General features: G+C 39.3%; 1 protein-coding gene across 1 annotated transcript in view; it reads left to right on the plus strand.

Annotated features, from left to right (window-relative positions):
• Positions 1–410: 410 nt before the first annotated feature.
• LOC121957675 (collagen alpha-1(XIV) chain-like) overlaps positions 411–23,725 on the plus strand; it is a 206,127-nt gene continuing 182,812 nt past the window's right edge. The window contains 3 exon segments of the mRNA XM_042506398.1: positions 411–503; positions 4,803–4,917; positions 12,714–12,830. Coding sequence (XP_042362332.1) covers positions 4,836–4,917; positions 12,714–12,830 — 199 coding nt within the window. The 5' untranslated portion in view covers positions 411–503; positions 4,803–4,835.

Consider the following 23,725-nt stretch of genomic DNA (forward strand, 5'->3'; position numbering starts at 1 on the left):
ATATACTGCACTTTTACAAGGCAGATATCATTTATTTAGAAGACTTTTATTTACGTTATGCAATGATTACAATTATAACTATGGTATGGTGACACTGTCAATGTTAACTGCCTCTCACCCGAACAAGTACAAATGAAACAGATATGTATTGAGTGACTGGATGCAAAAAAAGTATTGGTTGAATACATTTTATCATATATTTTCTAAAATATAAACCCGCCCAACTCACGGAAAACCAGCCCAAATTCTCTCCATTTATTTTCCCCGCAGAATACAACCCAAAACTGCCCAATTTGGTCCAATCTGGCAACACGAGCAGGGATTTTATTTTGAAATGTGTGACCGGTAGTGCGGTGCATGATTGGATCTAACTTGTCTCCCGGTCGGCAGGGAGCGGAGAGTTGGTGAACAGTGTGGATCACAGTCGCTTTGGGGACTAGTGAGCTTCTCATTCAGCCGTCCGGAGGAGAGCAGCGGAGCCGGGAAACATATGATCTGAGAAGGTACGCCTGCTCTTTTATTCACACGCTGCAAAACAACATCTGCAAAAAGGAAAAAAAACAGCTTCCACATCCGCGGAGCTTTTCTCTCCACCATGCTGCTGATGGCGCGATGTGCAGATCCCACCTGTGCTCATTTCAATTAGGAAAACTTCCGCTGCTTTATAAAGAAATGAAAGTGGTTTGTGACTGATATGACTTATCGTTTGTCTCATTATCAAGTGCATGTGCATTCTTTTAGCGCGATTTTTATACTGTATGTACAGCAGTGAGAGTGATTGATCCAGGAGATGCAAAGACATAGTCTTAAATATTTTTTAGTGATGCCACAATGCAAGTTAGAGGCGTGCAACATTATAACACAAGGGCTCTAAATCACATAGAAGCTGCTACTCTGCAAGTTTATTACAGGAATTGGACATAAAATAGCCAGATGCTTTAATGTCGTCATAAACCCACTACAGTGAACTACAGTCACACTGTAAGTCCCTGAGGGAATATTTCAAGGATATTGTAGTGATTTTTCTCAGAGTACACTGAGGCAGGGCTGCTCCCAACAGACCTATAATCCTAACTCTGTTTTTATTACCGCAAGCAGGGCTTGTCTTAACACAGACATGGTGAAAATGCCAATCTGTCAGCCATATCAATAAATTATTGAAAATTGACTTGAATTAAAAGTTGGCTGCAGCGCCAGTTGGAATCTGTCGCCACCTAATGTGTATTTTCTTTGACACATTAGATGCATTTTTTTAATGATCAAACAGCCGCTTGTAATTATGAACAAAACATATCTACAGTTTTTAGTGACATTTTTAAGAAAGAACTGAGCACATCTATGGTTATGCCTGTGTCACTCATTGCACCATCAGTCTAGTGCAAGTAGTAATGTGCTTTATGTTAGATGGATGCAGCCCAGAGGACTTGCATGTTCATGTAACAGTGATCTTTTAATTTACTGACTAATGGGCTGATACTCAATACTTTTAATATTCTACCTTGATTCACAAATTGTGAATATTCAAGTATTGAAAGAATTGTGTGACATTATGATAATAAACTTATTTTTGCATGCAGTGGGGGACTAAAAGAAGCAGCAAAAGAGGCAATAACTTGAAAAACATTAATTTTGCACCTTAATCCAAGAAAAGGTCCTGTGAAACTAAAAACCGAAGCAATGTCAGTATGAAGGAAATTTGATGGGAGGGGCAGAGTGCAGGGGTGATCATAAAATCTGTGATGTAAGTGCACATGTCTGTACCTCATGAAGGGGTGGCTTTGAGAAAAAAAAGCGAGTGGCTATTTCAGTCAGTATACGATTTCGTCTTTGAATTTTCCTTTCAGAAACAGAATTGAAAAGACAAATAGCAATGAAATTTCCATTTTCTTAAACCTGAAGTTGTCTTAGGTTAAAAAAAAACAAAACAAAAAAAACACATTGTTCAATACATAAGCGCCAAAATATAATACATGTAGTTAGAGGGAGAAATTAAGAGTGGAGGCTGAACTTACTGTTAAATAAGTAGATAAACTGTACTGCTATGGCTTTGGAACCATATTCTGACATTATTTTAGATTCTATCATACAGAAATCTCTCTGCATTTCTGTCACATGTCAGAAAATGGTATTTATACCCCTGTGAAAGGTGGCTTGTAGCATTGGTGTCTGCTGAAATCGCCAATAAAGTGGTGGTATTTGATGAGTTTAGAATTAGAGTGAGCTGTGGGCGTCCAGTAGTTCACCTGGTTGAGCGGCACCCCATGTACAGAGGCTGTGTCCTCCCCACAGCGGCCACAGGTTGGACCCTTTGTATCCAACCTGCTCCAATATCCTGTCTTTTGTATATTTGATGCAAAAGCCAAAAAATAAGGAAAGGCAGCTTTATTTGAATGGCTCATTTCATACAGCAGGGCAATTCAAAGTGCTTTACAGAGCAATAAGATATAAAACATAATAAAGGATACAGATTGACAACAAGAGTAAAGAGATAAGATATAAAAGGTAACATTAATTACAGGATGATTTAAAAAAAAAATTATCACCATAAAAAATAGAAAAAGTGCAGACAACAGGTGCAAAGATAAAAAAAAAACACTTTAAAAAATTCAGTTAAAAAAGTTCAGTCTTTACTCTTCACTTCTCTCACCTAACTATTTTGGGGCCCATGCAATGAATAATAATTTAAATTTAATTTTAATTCATATAACATGTTTGACCCTGAGAACTAAAATTGACTTGCTTTTCATTGTTTTGTTTTGGATTTTGAAATGATTTTTTTTTTCATTTCTGTTTCTGAAAGGAAAATTCAGAGGCCAAAAAGTACACTGACCCTTTCCCACTAGGAATGAATATCTGTTCGTATCCCTGTTCACAGATTTTGAGTCATTTTTACATAACCATATCCGCACACTCAATGATGCATTTTTAATAGACATATTTAATAGATTTGTCTGTAACCGAACAAACAAAAATAGAATTGACTCAAGTTTACTCAGATCTAAGTGCCTCAATATTGCAACATAATCTCAGAGGATACATTGCTTAAAAAATGTAATATGGTGAAGTTAAGTCCTTTCTCAAGCTGTTTAAATCCCTTCATCTCCCTCCTCCTCTACATCGTTGTCCTCTCTCCTCCTGTCCTTGTCTTCCTACGTCATCGCTCCTCACACTGCTCTTCCCTTCCTCTGTCCTTCTCTTCTTATCTCCTCCACCCACCCTCACCCATTCCCTTTCTTTTTCACTTGCTCCTCCTCATCTCCTTCCTGCTCCCATCTTACTCACTTTGCTTAGCTCTTTTATTCTCACCTGCATCCCTCCTCCCTTCATTCCTTTCACCTCCCTCATCTGTGCCTCCTGTCCTCTTCCCTCCTCTTTGACTCACCAGGTCTTTCCTCAACCACACCCTCTCCTACCTACTTCCACTCTGTTTCCGTGTTCATGCAAAGTGTCCACCACATTAAGTGTTGTCCCAACTAGTGAGGAGTAAAGGCGGGTTGTTAAAACCTCAAACAATGAGCTTGCACCGATGCCGACTTATTAATCACGTGCAACATGTCATGGAGACGCTCCATGCAACTAAAGTCCCGTGCAACTTCCCTTACAAATGTTACCTGCTCAAACTAAGATCAACATTGAATATTGTCTTACAGATGTTAACATCTTAAGTGCTACATTCAAACACACCCAATTCTAGTCTAATGGTAGTTAGGTTTTTTTTTAATCATAATGTGTTTTATATTATGCTGCATATATACAGGAAGTGTTGCAAAAACTGTGCAGCTTATAAACATCAGAGTGAAAAATGAGAAGATATTTACAAAAAAAAGAAAATAAATGTCACCAATGAGTCTAAGTTTTATTCCTATTTATGTATTAATTATTTGCTAATTTGTTTTTTTTAATTTACTTTTTTATTAGTTGGTTAATTTGTTAATTTTAAATGGCAAGGGGATAATATAGCCTACCACAATTCCGGTAAACAGCAGCAAAGCCTACAAATGTGAGTAAACTTTGTTTTAGGGAATTTTAATAGTTAATTGTGATTAATCATATTTTTTAATAATGTGTTTACACTAACATTGTTTTACATTTCAAAATGTCCATACTGACAACGGAAAGCAATTCTTACCAGATTATCTTGATTAGGAATCAAAAAACAATTGAAAAACTGCTGGGACAAGCATAAAGCGGGCATGTCTGTAAAGGGGAGACTCATGGGGACCCACAGAACCCATTTTCATTCAGATATTTTGAGGTCAGATGTCAAGGGACCCCCTTTCCATTGCCAAAATTTAGCCTAACTTGGAAGCATAATTCCTCTCCCTTCCTGAGAGGCAAGCATGGCATGGTTGGTTCCACTGGATTCATCAGGTCCTCTAGTTCAGATGATACCAGTATCATAGCTCTCACTTAAAAACTCAGCCTGGTACACCCTCAAAAAGATGGGAAAGTCAGCTGATGATTAATGTGATTGAAAAAATTTACATGGTAATTATGGACTTTAATCACATTGCGATTAACCCGTTAATGCTGACAGCCTTTCTTTATTTTTCTGTGTGGTTACCAAATATTGTGACAGCTCCTTTTTCTGCCCCAAAGAGGGAGATTTGTCCCAAAGCTTGCTACTGTAGTGATACCTGACACCTGGGTGGAGGGTGCTTCATTCAGCTGTGAAGGTGACTACAAGCAGAGTGACAGAGTGGGAGTGGGTAGGGTCCAGTTTAGGAAAGCCTCGTCTTGTCTCCTGTTCCTCCTCGTTTTACTCGTTCCTTACCTGACTTTTCTTCCTCCCTCTCCTTCAGGTGTGTCCTGTCCTCCTGTCTGCTGCTACCAAGATGCAGTTCTCAGTCAGACTGAGCGTCTGCCTGCTGGGCTTTGTTCTTGTCTCTCTAATCCCTCAGCCAGCGCGGGGTCAAGGTAAGTAACACCACTAGCCTGCTTCCCACTCAAGGGCCAAGAGGGTCAATGAGGCCTACAGGGGTTTACCTGACAGCGCCACAGGACCTCACATGGTCAGTCTGGGCTTTTATTAAAGAGACAACAGGGCAAACCATTGTGTGTCATAATGGTACCCTACAGGGCGAACTTTCAAACCCAGTGCTAAACCATTAGGACTTCCCACAGTGGAACCATGTAGATTTAGAAACTGGGCTGACTGATAACTGGGGTTTCATTATAGAGGCTTTCTGCATAGATACTCAATGGGAATACACAGAATCCCCATAGTGCCAAACATGGTCAACAGTATCCTCACGGGAGCTCAGGTTTCAGTGATGTTTTCATGATGATTTTTATCCTCAGTTTCCAACAGGCCTTCGACTTTGAGGCCAAACAAGGCTCTCTACCACAGAGCCAAACAGAGCTTTCTGGGTTTTTCCCATCATGATGCTTAGCAGGGTTCCCAAGGGTTTCCCATTATAGTGCTTAGCTGCGTTTCCTATGTTTTGTTTTTCTCACCATAGTGCTTAGCAGGGTTTTCTAGAGCTTTACCTTTTTGCTGTCAAACAGGGACATCCAAGTCTTTCCATATCAGGACCAGACAGGACTACGAACAACCTCATTTACCTGAAAAATTAATTGGTTGTTTCCACACTGGTGTTAGAAATCATTCAACACTAATCTGCTTTCAGCATTAAGATAAAGCCTCGAGGCTTACTCTGTAAACCTCTGTGTGGCCCTGTTGTGGAAATGCAGGTGTCGTCCTTTGCATTCACCATTTAATTCAGCAGGTTTAAATTGTGAACTTTATGTTGCTATTTTGGTGTGCAGCTTTGCTCCAAAGACATTGGCTTCTATTCTGAAATGTTTTTTTTATGGAAATTATGCTTTTAAATGTGCATTTACCTTCATGTGTCTGTCTCAAAGGGAAAAGCCTCAATGCCAAAATCATAATGAGAAAATGTGTGTTACTGTCTGCTAGACAAACTGGGTTGTTTCCTGCAACACAGTCTGCCACCTCTGTAATTAATCCGAACGTGTGTCACTTAATTATTTATTTGTGGAAGTGTTCAAAGGGCATTCTAATGACAGATTTCTGTTAACTCAGGTCACAGATTTGATTTTCAAAATCAAAAAAACATTTGTGCTAAGCTTGTGTATAAATTTACTAACTTAACATAAAGCAGTTTTTAATAATGTTTTCTTTTATTCATATACATCTGTTAACCACACAGCATCTGTGTGTGTTTAACTATAGCACCTCTCTAAAAGACAAGCGCTCTTAATTACGATTTCTCCTTTTTGTCTGTGGTCAATCAATGTGCTCACATCACCTTTCACCCTATTTAACACATTTAACTTACTCAGCAATTAACACATAACCTCACTCATTAGCACAGAGATGATTCTCCCTCACATCATCATCATCATTAACAGTCTTATACTCTCCTTTTTGCTAGCTCGACCTTCCCTGCAGGAATTTAAATGATGGGCTGATTCTTTTTTATATAGAAGACCTGATTATGGATCTAAGATCAGAGTTTCTATCCATTTTCAGTCTCAGTGTATCGGATGTTACATGTTGTATGAGAATGTGAAAAAAAGAAACACACTAATAGATTGATGTGTTGCTTTGAGCACAGTTTGGCACTTATGCTGCACCCCAACTGTCAGAGGTTGTTGGCAGTGTTGAACCTGAAACAAGGCTAAACCTGCGTAGTGCTGCGGTGAGGAGCCAAAGCCACCTGACATCGTGCCACGACCATAAAATCAAATGTTGGGCTGTGATACTGTGCCATACCATAATAGCAGATTAAAGCTTTGAAAAAGGTCAGCATGCAAGCGTTCAGACATTGGAGGGTTTCCCTGGTGTCTGCTGCCCAGTGAATTGGTCGTCTGTATTTTGATTGGCCGGTGGTAGCAGGGCACACCTCTGCTGATCTACTGGCGACATCCATACACACACCCTTTACCATTCACCACATTTTGCTAAATCGACATGCTGTAATTTCATTACAACAGACATGTCCAAAGTCTGGTGACCGATTTTAAACGGCCCACGGCTTGTTTTTCAAACTATGTGTGGCCTGCCGCACAATATTGGGTAATCAAGCAAGATTGCATTTTTCCGTTCACCTCATAATGGCAGGACTATCGTATAGTTTGTGGATGTGCACGAAGTTGGAACTATGCAGGCGAAACCAATGTGTTTTCATAAACAGACAGTGTACAAAGTACAAAATAATTTTCCGGTTACAAAATCAAAAGATGTCCATCATAAATTCATTTCCTGCTAGGTAGCAGACATGTCCACAGTAAAAAAGCAGACAATGAAAGCCTCCACTTTCAGGAATGTTGGAAAGTTGAATAATTTTTCATTGAAAGAAACAGCTGCATTTGTCTCATTGTATGTGTTTTTTTTAATAACCTATATGATGTGAGAAGCATCTGTCCCTGAGGTGTTTTTTACATGATTTAATCTGACCCCCATTCACAACAGTTTTGACATAATGTATTACATAATCTTTAGGTTTGAAGTAGGGCTGGGCAGTGTATCAGTAGTATATCAATATAAGCTGTAGGTGGAAGCTTAACAGAGAGGGAATGCTTGTCAGCATGAAATAATTAAAATACTAACTTCCTAGTTTCAGTGTTTTTGGCTAATCTAACCAAACCGGTTTTAAAGCTAATGTATTTCCCTGTCAGTTGTTTGAAGTTGATATCTTTGTACACTTGTATAAAATAACAAAATTCTCATACACAATGCCATTACAGACCCTGTAGTGTTTTCCTCAGTGTGATGTTTGTAGTTGCCATGACAACACAGCATGCTGGAAATCTTCAAAAGCACAAATACCTATGAAAGTTTCATTCACCTTCTTTCTGCTCTCCATTGTCCCTACATGCTGTCTGAAAGCATACAGATATCTTACAGTAGATCTCATGGACTTCACCCTCAGAGAAGTTCTGCGGATCCTTTGCTCCAATGATTGACTTTTAGCGAAGCCAGAAGATCATTTTCATTGTTGATAAACTGCCAGTTATGTTTCAATCGATAAATCATGTCATCCACAGTTTCAATGCGAAAAATGCCTATCAGAATTTCAAGGTGACGTCTTCAAATTGCTTGTTTTGTCCAACCAACACACTCAAATCTGTAATGATATACTGTAAGAAATTGAAAAGCAACAATTCTCATCCAGTGAATATTTGGCATCTTAACTTAAAATAACAGCTCGTTTCAGTTCTAAGTGAGATTATGTTTACCCTCAAGAAGTGTTTTCCAATCAGTCTTTAACCATAATTGTCCCAGTAAAAGCACAGCCTGACAACTTGTGCAACAAAATAAATATATCACAATGAGGTGGGTTTTGTCCAGAGTTTGAACTGAAAGTGACTGCTGCATTCCTCGGCGAAGAGGCCATAGTGTGATAGCCTCGGCTACGCCACTGACCCACGAGGAGCGGAGGAGTTACGAGCAGCTTGGGCAGCTTCCACAGAAACTCCCCAGCTCTGTGGCTCTCTATTAGTTCAGAGGAATTGGATAGGTGGAGAAGTTTTTCAGCAAATAAATAAATAGACTACCGCTTGCCAAGAGGAGTCCAGAGATGTGAAACAAAGAAACATTCTTCTTTGTTTTGGTGTGTAATCTTTCTGTTTTCCAAGTTTCCCTGTGCTATATAGAAAAATGAGTCAGGGCTGTCATTATCTGAATACTTAGTCACATCCTTAACTATGCTCAAACCCAACACCTGCTGTGAAATCGCTACTGAAAATGTTAAATAGTCAGAGAATGACTTCAGTGTGGGCTTTGTTGAGGCTTCTCGTATTTTCCTCCTGCAGAAACAATAGAAGGAGTATCAACATGTTTCTGTGCCTGAATGGGAAACAGGCGAGGGGAATGTGGTCAAATGTCAGCGGGAGTTTTTCTAGGTCACGTCTTGTAGGTGCCATTCAGAAAGCCAATGGCATTTCTAGTGAATATAATCAGAAGCCGTGGGGACAGAAGGGTAAATTGTCGGTGTATGAAATAGAAAAATAATTGGATCTCCAAATTACACAAAATTTTGACATGAACAGGGAAAATGTGCTTTTTTCCATGAGTCTTTTACTCCTTTTACCATCATCAGAAACAGAAAGAAAGCTTTAGCTCTAGTTTGCTCCATGCACTTAATATGATAATGATTAATTGACATGATAATACTCTGTGTAGCATCTTTAAGTGCGTCTGCTCTTGGCAATGACAACATGGAGTCTTTTCTAAAAGACATGTTTGCAAACTAAAAGTGACTTTAAGTTTGGAAAACTTTCCATCATCCCTTTTCTGCTCCCTTCAAAGCTCCCTACTTGCAAACAAGAGTTTTACCATTTTCTATACTCAGCTCAACACCATCCCTTCACCTAATAATGTCTCCTGGATTCTCCCACTCTCACAAATAATTTAAGATGCTCTCAAAACTTTGCGTGTCTGACTTGCTGCACAACTCCCAGTGGGTGTGACGGACACCTCTCCCACACTCGGCAGCAGTCGGCTCTGCTGTTTGCTCAAGATTCTCCATGAAAAATAGATGAGAATTAAGTTCTCATCTCTACAGGCGAGGCCTTTTGTCTTCACCTGGCTGTTTGCTCAGCATCCAATACTTGTCTCTGTGTGAGAATACAATCTTACAGAGAAGATCCATGGTTTTCTGTGAATGAGTGTGTGTGTATATGTGTGTATGGAGCTGCAAAGGAACCGGCAGGTTTTCTCTTAAGAGGCGTGAGAAAAAAAAAACAACCACCAAAGCTTCATGGATTTTTATGTTCATATACCAGAATACAGTTGCCTCCAGTTGCGGATGAGCATGCATAATTCATGCACACGCATGCACATGTTGATGCACTCACACAGGTACACACTCAACTACACTACAAACAGAGAGGTGCAAAATCTGCTTCTCGAATCATTTGGGATTTGAGCAGCTCTCTCCAGACGAGAGAATGTCCTTTGTTTCCGAGAGAGAGAGCTAAACCCTGAGCCGAAATCCCATGCAGCCCTCATTCTCATCCCCAGGTTGGTGAGATAATTGGTACAGTATTCCTTATATGTGTTTGTATATAAATATATTTGCCTGCTGTTGAATGCGCCGGCTTCACATTCTCTTCATTGAATCAGGATTATCCTCCCTGTGCTGAACTCAAGTTTCTTTGCATACCTACATGAGTTGTGTTCTGGAGATAATGACATGCATAAAGAGGCGGTTCACCCAAAATGCTGCAGAGGTGTTTGTTGATAGGTCTTATCAGCTTGACTAAATCCTGTATTGTGGAGAAAGCTGCAGGGGAGTGGATGAATCAGTTTAGGAAAGCTAAAGAAAACAGACAGTTGCTCTTTAAAATTGTGTCATTTGCAACAAAGCTGTGTTTTTACCTTTGGCAGCACATTACAAAATCTGTTCAAGCACCATAGCACATTGTTACCATGTGTCATATGGACAGACAACTTGTGTGCATTTCGTCCCAAGCGGACAAGCAGCAATAAAAACTCCTCCTAAAAGCCACATTTATTTTCAGTCAATATGTTTTTTTCTCATTTTGTTTTGTTTTGGGTGAACCATCCCTTTAAGCATCTTGTTTATTGTGCGCCAGAGAATCAGAGCTCTTCCAGGCGTCAATCACAGTGTAGGTATTTAAAGAAGTCGGCGGCAGCAGATGGCTCACCTCATAATGAGGACACAAACACAGGAACGAGTTTGTGGTTTTCATATTTTATCCCCCCCCCCCTCCGCTGCCCTCCCTCTTTTTTTTTTTTTTCTTTTTTTTTTTTTTTACATTTTTTTTTAATATAGTTAACCAAATTAGATCGGGGAATGTGTTGCTTCTAGGTACATGATTATTATCTGGGATTTTGTTCTGCCGGTGTGAAAAGAATGGGGTGTTGTGGTTGTTGACCATGAAAATGTGTTTTTTGACATTCCAATGCTTTACTGTGGCCTCTATCCAGTGTTATATAACCTGCGCCTTAATGTGAAAACACAACAATACTGTGTAGGAGCTTAGTGAAATATGATCATGCTCTTTTGTACAAGGGAAAAAAGTTCCAGTAACACAGTGTTGTTGCCTTTTCTGAGAGTTTATACACAGGTCGAGGCCATTGTAAAGCGTATTTGGATATTGTGCAGCTCAGTGGATCTAGTCACTCTGTGTTGTACATCTAAACACTCCTGCTGAGGACAGGAGAGGAATAGTAAACAGATGCTATTCCAGTGCCTTTCCCTTTGGTGCCCTTTGTTCTTTTTCTCCTTGCAGTTAAAAGGAAGTCACATTCACTCCTTTTTCTCATCCTCTCCTTACCCCTGATGACAATTTCAAAGCACAGAGACGCAGAGAGAAAAGAAAGGAAAGAAAATGAGATCAGGACATGGAGGGATCAGATAGAAAGACAAAGACAGAGGGACGGATGAAGAGACAGAGATCGCGAGCTTGAAAAAATGAATATAAGGGAAGGATACAGAGAGGAAAGTGGGGGGTAGGCCTCAAGGCGGCTGACAGGGCCAACAACTAATCAGGATGAGAGGCAGGGGCGTCGCTTTGATGCCGCCGGTAAGTGGAACACAGAAGAAGACCTGTCGTATCCCTGCAGAGACGAGCACAATACGGGCTCGTCAATGGATGAGGAAGATGAGGATGAGGATGAGGAGGAGAATGGGACTTTGCTTTTTAATGTGACATCTGTGCAAGCTAATCTCTCTGATGTGTATCCTCCCCGCTTGGATGAGATACAATTTATCCTTCTTTATTTATTTCCTCTCCTAACTGTTTAAAAACACAGATGGAGCGACTGACTCTACGCCGCCATAACTCTGGAGGGAGTTCAATCTAACTTAACTCAGTCACAGTCATGTTCTGCGGATGAGCAAGCGCAAAACAGACGGAGAGCAGATTCTGTGAAACCTGCAGCTCTGTAAAACATCCTGAGCAGTCATGCTTTTTGTGACTTTTTAAGGATAAACAGATATTAATTCTTAAAGGGACAGTTCATCCACAAACCAAAAATACATATTTCTCTTCTTACCTATAGTGCTATTTATCAGCGTAGATAGTTTTGGTGTTGGAGAAATTGGCCATAGAGATTTCTGCCTTCTCTCCGATATAATGGAACTGGATGGCACTTAGCTTGTGGTGCTCAAAGCACCAAAAAACACACAGACAACAACAAAAAACCCACATTTGTAAAACCCAACTGGAATGTCACTTTTCCAATATCACGGCCAGGTTTCTCAAGATAATCCACAGACCTTGAGCAGCGTGCAACTACTGCTAATTCACCTACTACAGAGGCGTGAAAGTACATGTACAAGTTCTTGCTGGTATATTTAGAGATACTTTTTTTGATATCTCCAAAACAATCTACATTGATAAATAGCACTGCAGGTAAGAGAAAATTTGCATTTTGATTTTGGGATCAACTGTCAATCTTTAAGCACTTGACTTGATTTATTAGTTAGGTGGAGCTTAAAAGAAAACATATATCTGTTAGAAATTATAACCTAAAACAGTTTGTCTTTTTTAATCATCAGCAAAATTGAACTCCAGTCTTTGTTATGGATGTAATCCACTAATATGCACTGATGATGGCAGTTTTTCTAATAATGAGATAAAAATATTTGTGGGATGGACTGTGCATGACAGGGATCATTTGTGTATTTATTCATTCATCATTGAAATATTTACGGTATTTCTCAAACTGACAGTTATTGTGTGAAGTTGTTCATTTTGTTTTTTCCTCTGTCCAGTTTCATCACCAAGGAGATTTCGCACCAAAGTCCTGAGCCCCACCAAACTGCATGTGTCGTGGAAGGAACCGAAAGGACAGTTTGAAAGCTACAAGGTCATTTACAACACACGGCCAGGTAGGATTCAGCTCTTAAAAACACTCTTTTTCAGACAGTGTGCTTTACTGGAGTTTTTAGCATGATTGTTTACTTCTCTAGAGGAAGTTTCATTTTCACTTGAGACTGTTTGTCATGAGAGTTCTCCAAAAGAAAACTGCTGTTTCTATAATTAGATGGACTGATCAAAAGATATGTTTAGGGGTCCAGATGTGGCCCAGTTTCTGGTTCTTAAACAGCAAGTCACAAAATAAAGGAAAAATAATGGGGATAGGAGGTGAGTTTTGCTCAAAATTTGAACGTGACCAATTTGTAAAGTGTGAATGACAGGTTTTTTTTGTAGTGAGAGTTGACAAAAGTGAACATCACGCTTCATCTATGTTTCATTCATTATAACAGGGTTCCTGCGGATCATTGAAAAGTCTTAAAAGGCATTAAATCTATTCATCTAAGATAAAGGGCTTAATTCACATTAAAATTTCTCAAATTGACCTTTCAAAGTCTTAAAAAAACTCAGATATGGTATTTTCATGATTTTTTTTCTGACAAAAGTTGAAAATGATCTATAAATGCTTAAAAAAACTATACAAGAGAGTATAACAAGCACAGCAGTCGATACATAAATTGATGGTGAGATAGATAAATGACTTGTGCATTAACATTACTAAAGAGTCACATTCTATGTTACAATAAATATTAGAAAAATAAAATAATATTTCCCCTTACCTTTCATAATTGATGTTGTTACATGTCTTCTTTACTCCATTTTGGCTATTTTAACATTTGTCTTAAATTTCGTTCAAAGTGGCATTACAAAAGTCCTAAATGGTCTTAAATACCACTTGCCTTAAGCTGTAGGAACACTGTGTGAACAAATTAGAACAAAAAAAAATTAAACACAAACATCAGAACAGTTTGGTTTAATGCTTCAGTGTTGTTTGGAGCTGGTGGAGCTTTGCTGTCTGCAGAAACCTTCTAGTTCAAACTTGATTTGTCCATGGAGATCTGACAGGAGATTCACGCGTACAGTCGTGCCTGGTGTTTTCACACAGTTAGCCACCTTCACACCTGGAAGCTGAGCAGTACATCCTCTGTGATGGATTGGTTGTCTCGTTCAAGGGCTCCTCAGCGGTAATTGTCACGGGATAATGCATCATTAAAGAAGACCATCCAACAGTACTTGCAGTTAAAGTTGCACCAAAGTCAGACGACAGGAAGGGATTTCTTAATACAGTTTCTGTCCTTTCACAAATCATGTTTACTATACGATGTTTGTCTTCTGCTGGTGGGACAAAAATTCTAGTTATGCACGGAGTAGCACAGCAGTTGAACCTCTTCCCCCGAGGGAGAACAAATCAACCTTTTTATGTGGGTTTCACCTGCATGCTGGTTCATAATTCACTCTGTAGAGCAGGAGACACGTACCCACACACAGCTTCTGATATAGCTGATACCAGAGCTGTTCAGGAGCCCACTGTGGAAATCTGTGCTTCATTGTGGAAGACACATTTAGATTTATTGATGAAGCCCTTCAGCAAGTTTTTTTTGAACAAGTTTGTAAAGATACTTCAGCAAACATGGATCTGGAGTGTTGTTAATGGGCATGGAAGTAATTTTGTATGTGATTTGGTTCACCTCAGGTGTTTTTTAATTCGGGCTGGGAGTAGATGGGTGAGGAGTGCCTCCTCCAACCCCTCTGATACTCATTTTAACACTGATTGTAACCCATTTAAATCGGTGAGGGCCTGAGACTAAACGTGAGAACAGTCTCTCAGTCTGAGCCACTTCAGTTTAACAGCTCTTTGAAATACAGAACCTTTCACAGCCATGACGTGAATTCAACACATTTTTAAAACAGTTTTTTGAATACTTTAACCTTCACGAAGAGAAGACTTATTTGGAGAGCTAGCCTGCATATGTTTTAGCCAGGTGTACCTAATAAACAGGTAAACCGACACCACAGCTCCTTGTCGGCTTGCTCAACAACAGTACAGAAGGTTGAATGCAGCACCTCAGAGGCTGATTTATGGTGGGCTGCAGTTTTCTTTGTCTTTATTCGTCACAACATTGACATTATGTTGGTTTTATTGCTCTTAACACTGAATAAATATGTTGTAGATTTACTGGAATCATAAGTGAGGTTGATGTATACCAGTTATATATATGTTATTTTGAAATTGGGCCAAGTTTTCTACCACAGCAAATTAAAAAACAGGTGTACTGCAGATGTTTTTATAATTCATGGATGTGATGTAGAGCCATAATCCTTCATCCTGTGTTGTATTATTGCTAATTTGTGAATAATAATGAATTATATCATGAAACATTTGGGAAGCTGTCACTAAATGTTATGATATGATGAGATATACTTTATTTTCCCCAAGGCAGGGAAATTTTGCTTGAGTAATGGTCGAGGTTAGTGATTTATGACATTTTAATGTCAATCACAGTTTTGGTCTCTAACTATGATGAAACAGGATAATGGAGATAAAATGATGATTGTTTCTCTTTCCATTTCGCAATGATGATCTCACTTTGTCTTGTGTCATGAATCCAGTACCTTTCCAGCAGTGCGCTCAGTGGCAACAAAACGTGCATATGTTCCCAAAGTCACTGAGAAATCATGGTAAATTACCATGATCTCACTATTTACCATATTGATTGTGATTATGACTTTTGCCACAATTGAGCAGCCCCAGGCAATCTCACTACACATAGCTACAATCAACTTAAAGCAATATGGATCCATACAACAAAAATTTAAAAATATATGGAATATTTGCACATACCTTGAAGGATAAACTATATAAATACCTAGGCATTTAAAAACAGGGAAAGAGCTCATTAAACTGTGAAACCATCATACATAATGCATGAAACTTAATGCAACAGTGTATCCTTGAACTGCATGGGAAAGATCATCCTGTTTTCTTGTTCAGTAGAGTTATAGTCAATAACATTGTTATTGTCTGTTTCCTTTATGATCTTTTCACTCCGGTTACTGTGTAATTTAAATGTTTAAAGCTCAACAGCTCAACATAAAGACAAATATCCAACAGGTAGCAGCTGAAGATGGCTGTGGATGCTGTAAATATTTTAAGTGTTGGTTCAGTTTTTTCTATCAACTATTGAACTTAAAAATGTTCAGTGGCTGCAACAGGCATTCACTCGGGTACCTATTTTTTTTTTTTTTAAAATACAGTTTAGTTTAGTTGGTCTAATTTAACGCTTGACTCACTTTGACTTCACAGCACTGACAAGTACATGGCAACTCATTCTCACGATTTAGGTTAATTTTAGGTGTTTCTCATTTGCATAAAGAAGTTAAAAATGGATACAGAGAGAAGAAACAGAAGAGGCAAAGCACAGGCAGCTTATGTGTTGTGCACGAGAAATTGGAGAAAGGGTGTGTTGTTGGCCCAGGTTTTTTTATTGCAGTCAGAAAATAGATGCACGGGCATGAAGTGCTGTAAAAACAAACACATTGAAGCACATTCTCCAGTATTTTATTGTTCTGATGAAATGTTAAAAATATTCAGTTTGTAAACACCTCAAACTGCTATCCAGTAAGTCAGATTGCCTTACAAGAATCATGTGGAGCTGAATGAGTGCAGAGGCCAAACAGTTACAGTTTTTTGTTTTTTATTAAATATAATTTCTTTTCTTTCTTCTACGGTTATTTTTTCCACTGAGAAACATATCAGAAGGCAAGGAGATGCTTTATTGCAAAAGGTGCGCAGCTGCATGTCCTGCTGTAAAAACTGTCCTCTACTCCTGTAACTGTTATGACGGAAAGCTTCAAGAATTCATTTTGTTAAGGACTTGAGTTATAGCACAGTTAAAAATGCTCCCAAAGTAAGGTGTGAGGCTCAGTAGGGGTCCCTCAGTGGGTTTGCGGGGATACATTAAAATTTTACTTTCATTTCTGTCATAAGACACCAAACACTAAAAAAAGATTATACTGTATAAAAAAAAATGATTAAGACTGTTTTGATGAGTTGTTAGTTCAACTTTTACTTCGCTGAGTCAGGAAAAAAAGGAAGCAATAATTTGTCCCTGCTTTTTTCAACCCTGTTTGAATTTGAGGTAACCTTTAAATTTCAAACTATATCATAACTAAGTTCTGATGGTGATGTAATAAGCACACATTTGGATATGAGCCACCACCATTGCCAAAACACTAATGTGGAAGAACCCCTCAATCCTCAGAGAGGTCCGTTCAAACAGTGACGACTTTTACAGTACAATACTACAGTACAATTGAAAATCACTCTCGAACTTCTGGTCCCAATATCTTCTCATGCACTTATTGAAAAGGGAATTTGTGAACCAACTTCCCATTAAATGTTGCCTTTGGATTTGGATTTGCAAGTGAACATGTTTTTGTATCCTTAAGGAATAAAAATTATATTATTTTTTAATTTTCTGCTATCTCAAATGATATGCATTACCCCCTTGGCATTTGTGTAAAATTCAAAATTGTACCCCTCCTCTTCCACGTGCATGAGGATTAACACATATTTAGGTGTATAGGGATGTGGCTCTACAGCAACACCAGTGGTCAAACACTGCACAGAGTATCTTTAAAAGGGTATTACGGTTTGAAGAATCTTCTGGGACATGTTTCAGGTAGAGCTGCGATCAGCCCCCCAAAAAAAGACACAAACCTACATGAAATTATTGTCCAAGCCCAACCCGAGCCCCAAGCACAGCAGCAGTACCTTGCAATAAATGTTTTAATATAAAAAATTTAAAACATTTATTACAAGCTTAGGGCTGGCATGTCTGCTCGCACCACTTCTCCCTTTTCTTCCCTCCGGTATTTGAAGAGTCTGTTGCTTGCGCTGCCTCTCGTGCACCACAGGTTCAGCAGAGTGTGCACATTGGTCCACGCTGTTGTGGCACGCAGATGAGATCACAGCTCTCTGCTACTCTGCCGCTGCTCGGGAAGCAAACGCAAACACTGCCAAAGAAGTTGCTTTGTAGCCCCTCACTCTCTTTCTCTTGTTTTCACACCAGTGCAATTCTGTTCTTGACATTTACGCTGGAGAGCTGCCAGTTTGAAGCGTCTCCCGAGCGGTGTACTGGAGTTTAAGTACAGTATGTGAGAAAATGACCCCCTAATTTTAATATTTGTCTGTTTTAAACTTATTCTTAATTTCAACATTTTCATCAGTTAGAATGGGTTGATGGTGATGCAGTCCATACATTATTCATGACATTGCACAGACTGTAAAAAAATAATCAGGGAATTGGTGTGAACCCAACTTCAAGTCAGACAGGATCTTGATAAATTACAGCCCGCCGGGTTTAGGCCAGTTTGGGTTTGGGCAGAGAATCAAAGATCAAGTTTCAGGTCCATCTGATAGCACAGTGAGTTATGGAAGTTGTGTTTGTTGGTCCTTAGCTCTCAGCTGGCTGCATTACAAAACTAACAGTCTTAAACTTGTCCAGTCAATAGAATTGAACTTGAGCTGTTGATTTCTGAACTGTGGTTCACTTGAAGCTTTGTGGTAGTCATGAACATCCCAGCTCCATAACAGGTTTGTAGGCAAAAAGGCAAAAACAACCCGAACACAAAAATGCGCCCACACAATGAATAACACTCCCAAAAAGATGATTTAATAGATTTAATAATAATGTTTTGACATCTGGTAATGTTCAACATGTGACCAAGAAGATCCATGTATAGACTGATTCAACCCAGCTGTGAGTTAGAGGTAAAGCCCATCAGTCATGTCAAAATGCACACATCAAATGGTCAGGCCCCATTCTCAAATCATATATAAACAAAAGAAATGGATGGTCTGTCAATTACTGTCACCTAACAACACTTACAGTAAACACACAGAGAAATCAAGAGCCATGCACCATAAGTCACCTTCAAAAAGGGGACAGATTTTTACCTGATAACTTCATATAGTCTAATTATTTTGTCTTAATACATCTTAAACTGAAAAATATTTTTTAAACACTTTAAATCATTCAGGAAAAAATTCCACTGTTTAACATGGACTTCTGAAATACACATCTGCTTTAATATTGTCCATGCAAAGTGAAAATGAAATTTCCATCTCATAATATATGAATGATGTCGAAACATTGTTAATGTGTGTAATAAATCGTCTATTAAGAGGCATCTTTAAAACCTTTCAAGACCATTACTGACTTGGCACACTTTACCAGGGATTCAGACCTGCCCACTTCATATTTTTGATTTACTTGTACACTGCTGAATGCACCAGTCTTTTGTGGCCTGAGGTTTGAAGGTGAAGTCAACCTCTGCCATGAGTGTCGCCGTCAGCCAGCAGCGAAGTAAACCTGTAGCGTTTGGTATGGCTTGGCCGTCTGTTTGATCAAAGTAATGGAGAAAATGTCAGATAAGATGCAGTAAGCACAGGCAGCCATCCCCTGACACCGCGGGGGAGAGTCGAATGGATGGAGGGAATGACACAGGAATATAAAGAGAGGGAGATCCTAGAGGGCAGGATGAAGGATGGAGCCGGAGAGACACGGAGAGAGAGTAAATAGAGAGACGGATGTTGGGTATAGATAAATAAATGGTAAAGCGCGGGGAGAGTGACAAATCCAAATAAAATCTGGTCTTCTGTGTCTTCTGTCCAAGAAAAAAACATGTTGGTCTTTTTTTGGTTTCTGAGTTTAAGGTTTGCTTGACTGTTTGGTTTGTATTTTCTGCTCCTGTATGCAGGGAGTTCCTAATAACCGCTGGGAACTCTTTCTCTTTTGTCACATGATATCAGTGCTTTCCAGTTTAACAATAACAAGTGCTGTAGCCTCCCATGTGCCAGAAAGCTTTTCTGCCTTTTTCATATTCCTCCGGATATCCAAATCGTTCTGACATTTTCACCAAAGCACGCTGGCCTCATTTCTGAGACATGCCCACACAGCTCGCTTTGCAACATGTTGCCTTTGGGTAGTGCTTAGTTTTCAAGAAAATGAGAAAAAATTTGAAAAAGTAACTGGAAGTGCAGGGATGGCTGCATGCCTTCTGGGCCGAGTGAGGGAGATGAATGACAAGGTCGATCATCTTCTCGCTGTACGCCGCTGGTATCAGCATGAGGGTAATGAAGGTGGAGAAGTGGTGACGGAGCAGTAGTTAATTTTCTTAAGCAGCAGGAGTTTTTGTGAAGCTCTGCTGGATGGTTTCATTGAGCCTGTCTTTTCCTGGTTGAAGTTAAACCATGACTTAGACTCTGTCATCGTCTGAAACGGATACAGACACAGCAGATGCACATTAAGGTTTTTTTCTGCTACAACGTGAAGACAAACTCTTAATTTAATTTAATTTAATTTTTGTGAGTACTGTCTTAAGCCTTTTTGAAAAAAAAAGTCCTTGTTGTAGATACTCTCTTCAGTCAGGAGTTTTAGGAACCAATACCTGCCCGCAGAAGTGCAAAAGCATTTTTTTCTGTGCCGTCAGTAATTTTTGTAGAAACAGATTTCAGATGAAGAGTTTTGAATCAGTCATTTTTTACACAAAGAAATTCGGCTCTGATAACTGAAAATTTTGGTTTATTGATTTTTCCTGTTGTGCAGCAGCAGCAAAAGTAAAAGAACTCGGCAGGAGGCAAAATGACAAACTGAAAATTATCTCATGGAAAAAACATAAAGGAATTAAAGAGGTATTTCACTGCTGGAAAGATGGTCTTCTAATAAAACTGTTTGGTCTCTGCAGTAGAAAGACACAAATACTTTTGAAATTTACGCTACATGACTAGAAAAAACAGAAAAAGGACTGCAGGGTTCGCTTTTGAAGCAGAGATAGAAAACCTACAACTACCAGAATGCATTGCACCGCAACGGACTGATAAAGCTCTTGCTGGTGGGTGATGTAGTCTTTTTTTTTTAGTTTATCTGCATACAAAAATGGAAAAAAATATAGAGCCAGAGGCTTTTAAAAATGGGTCCCCTCTCAACTTGAAAACAACAAACAAAAAAACAACAAAGTAAAAAATCTAACAGAAACCTCGAAATTAACATTTTACAGAAAAATGCAACAAAAGATAAATGACAACAAACAGCAGAAAAGTATCCAGAATGATTGATGATCGATTGAAGTAATCTGAACTTGTCTGTTTGACACAATGGCAGCTGGCTGGAAACAAGCCATCTCGAATTACAGTCAAACGGTAAAGTCAAACATGTTTCTGAAAACATTTTAGGTCAGAACATTTTCAACTCAGTATCGGAATCTTGGTTTATGTTTGATCAGCACTGACTGTATTTACTGTTGGGAGTTCAGGTCGAGTCTGAGAGAGAGGGGCGGGTCTGTCTCTTGATCTGTGTCTATACTCTTTGTGTCCGTGGTGGCAGCATGGGTGGCAGGCAATATCAAAATGCAGAATTACAGTCTGTATTTTGATCTGCAGCCTGAGAGCCAGCGAAACTCTGCAGAATGTCGAGTCTTGCATCGTCTGGCTGTGTTTCACTGTGGGGGAAAATAAATTATACCCACATTGTTGTGATACAAAGCTGAAGTATCCATTTAAGGCAGCGTTTCCCAAACCTCTTCTGGCATATCACTTGTCCTGCATATTTTAGATCTATCCCTGCTCCAGCACACTTGAATTAAATGGTCAGCTTGTTATCAAGCAGCTTCAGGAGTTTGCAAGGAGGTGATCTTTTGAATCATGTAGGACTAGTGGCACCCGAGGAGAGTTTTAAGGAACCAATTCCTGCTTTAAAATATGCAGTAGCATTTTTTTCCTGTGCTGTCAGTAAATTGTAGAAGCAGATGGTAAAAAGATTTTTGAATCAATCATTTTTACATTGAAAAATTTGGCTTTGTTAACTGAAGATTTAAGATTTATTGATCCCAAACGCTCTGCAGAAGCAGCAGCAAAAGTTAAAAAAAAAAAAAAAAAAAGAGCAGACGAGGCGAAGAATGAATTAGCACTTTTCTGTCATCTCAAACTAATTTTCATGTGTAACTCTGATGATCTTGGACTTCCCAGTCAATATCTGTGCACATGGTAGACTCTCTGAAAGCCAGGAAATAGAAACCTACGCTTCTGAGTCAATCTGCAAACTGCTGACTTCTGCCAAACCTTCTGCTGCTACGACAGCAGAGCACATTTGGCAGGATTAGCTGCTTAAAACATGTATTTTATTAGACTGATTTGATTTTTATTTATACTCGGTATTCCAGTTTTGTTCATATTCTTGGTTTATACCTTTGTCCTTATTTGTGTTCCTTCTGGTTTCTGCTGCTGTGATGAGTTGTCGTCACCTCGGGCGTTAATAAAGTTAATCTTTCCTCTCCTCAGTGTGTGAAGCCAGAGGGCTTCTGAATGTTGGTTTTCTTTTCTTGGCAGTTTAAGCGATAGTGTCACTTTCAAATATTACTCGAGACATTTTTTCATATTTGGAAATATTTTGAAGCTATTTGAGAGTGCAGAGAGGCGTGTAGTGGGTGTGGACAGATCATGTGTTTAATGAAGGTCTGGTGTGAGAGACAGTTCAATAACTGCAGGTCGTTAACTGCGTTCTCCATCACGAGCGTCTTTATGAGCAGCCATTTGCTTTGCTCAAGTGTCCTTGAACAAGACATTGAGCCCCAAACGTGATCACATGCTCAACTTAAAATCAAGGACCTGCATATGTCAGCCTCTCATAACTCACTTCAAGTCAAATACGTCTAAGTATAATCTGTATTATTGTACTTTAAAGTGTGGCAGCTGTGGCTCAGAAAGTAGTAAGCAGGGTTTGATCCTCAGCCTGTTAGAAGTGAGTGGTTTAATAAGAGGCGAGGAGTTTTTAAGAAAAGCACCACATAAACGCTGTCTATTTGGTTCCATAGTAGTGCTAACTGATGGAGGCAGTCTTTATCCACTGCCTCGCTGGCTTAAATCAATCCTCACCAAAAGAGCTGCTCACAGACCTGAGATGTGAAAGCGTTTACGAGAGCCTTTTGGTGGTTGGTCGCAGTTCAGTTAAGGTACAGCAGATGATGATTCATGCACCTGAAGATCCGTGTCTGCCCTCACTGTGACTCAGAAGTTTGGTGCTTCAAGACAGACAGCAGTAGGTATAACCTTTATGTTTCTCTATGAGCAGAAAAATGGAATTTGGCACAGGCACATTTTGGAGACGCTCGTCATCTGTGGAGTTCACTGAGTGCTCTGTGAGCTGAAAACTGGGTAAAAAAAAAAGGCAAAAACATTTTCTGTTGATTCTTGGAAAGTTACATGAAATATTTGGCTGAAATTCTCCCTAACCCTAATGCCTGGAACACACTTCATGTGTGAGCAGCGCGTGACGGCAACCTCGCCGCACTGTGGTGTGTTTCACGCTTGCGATGTCCATTTGATTGTCTTACACTAATCCTCTTTTCTACCTTCTTTTTGTCTTTTCCTTCCTGTCATTTTCCAGCCCTTATCAGTTGTCCATCACCTGTCCACAGTCTGCCTGCCTCCTTTTGTGTTGTATTGATTGATCGATGCGTTTCTTTTCCAGACCGGCAGAGTCCACAGTTCAGCCTGTGGAAGTCTCTCAGACTGATATTTCTGCATAACACAAGTGTGTAACATTTGACCTGCAGTAGGCGTAGGCCTGCACCTCCTATAAAACGATGAAAGGAGTTCACTTCTCAGGTTTAATTGCTCCTTCAGGAATAAAAAGTTATGCTGGTCAGGTTTGAAGGGATGTGCCTGCACTCTGGAGATCTTAATGCTGCTAAAACAGGTGTTGTGAAGGCCTGTTTTGAATTTGTGAGAATGTAATTACACAGATATTACTGAGGTTTTTTTGTGAAGTGATTTGTTACATTTAAAAGGCCACCAGACTGTAAATGATCCTGAAGTAGCAATTTTAATTGCAAGGGAAACCAGACATTTGAAAGTAGAATAAAAGATAATGAAAGTTCATTCATTTTTCAAATATATTTCAAGCTTTTA

Source organism: Plectropomus leopardus, chromosome 18 (genome assembly GCF_008729295.1).
Source record: "Plectropomus leopardus isolate mb chromosome 18, YSFRI_Pleo_2.0, whole genome shotgun sequence".
In the NCBI taxonomy this organism is placed as follows: Eukaryota; Metazoa; Chordata; class Actinopteri; order Perciformes; family Serranidae; genus Plectropomus; species Plectropomus leopardus.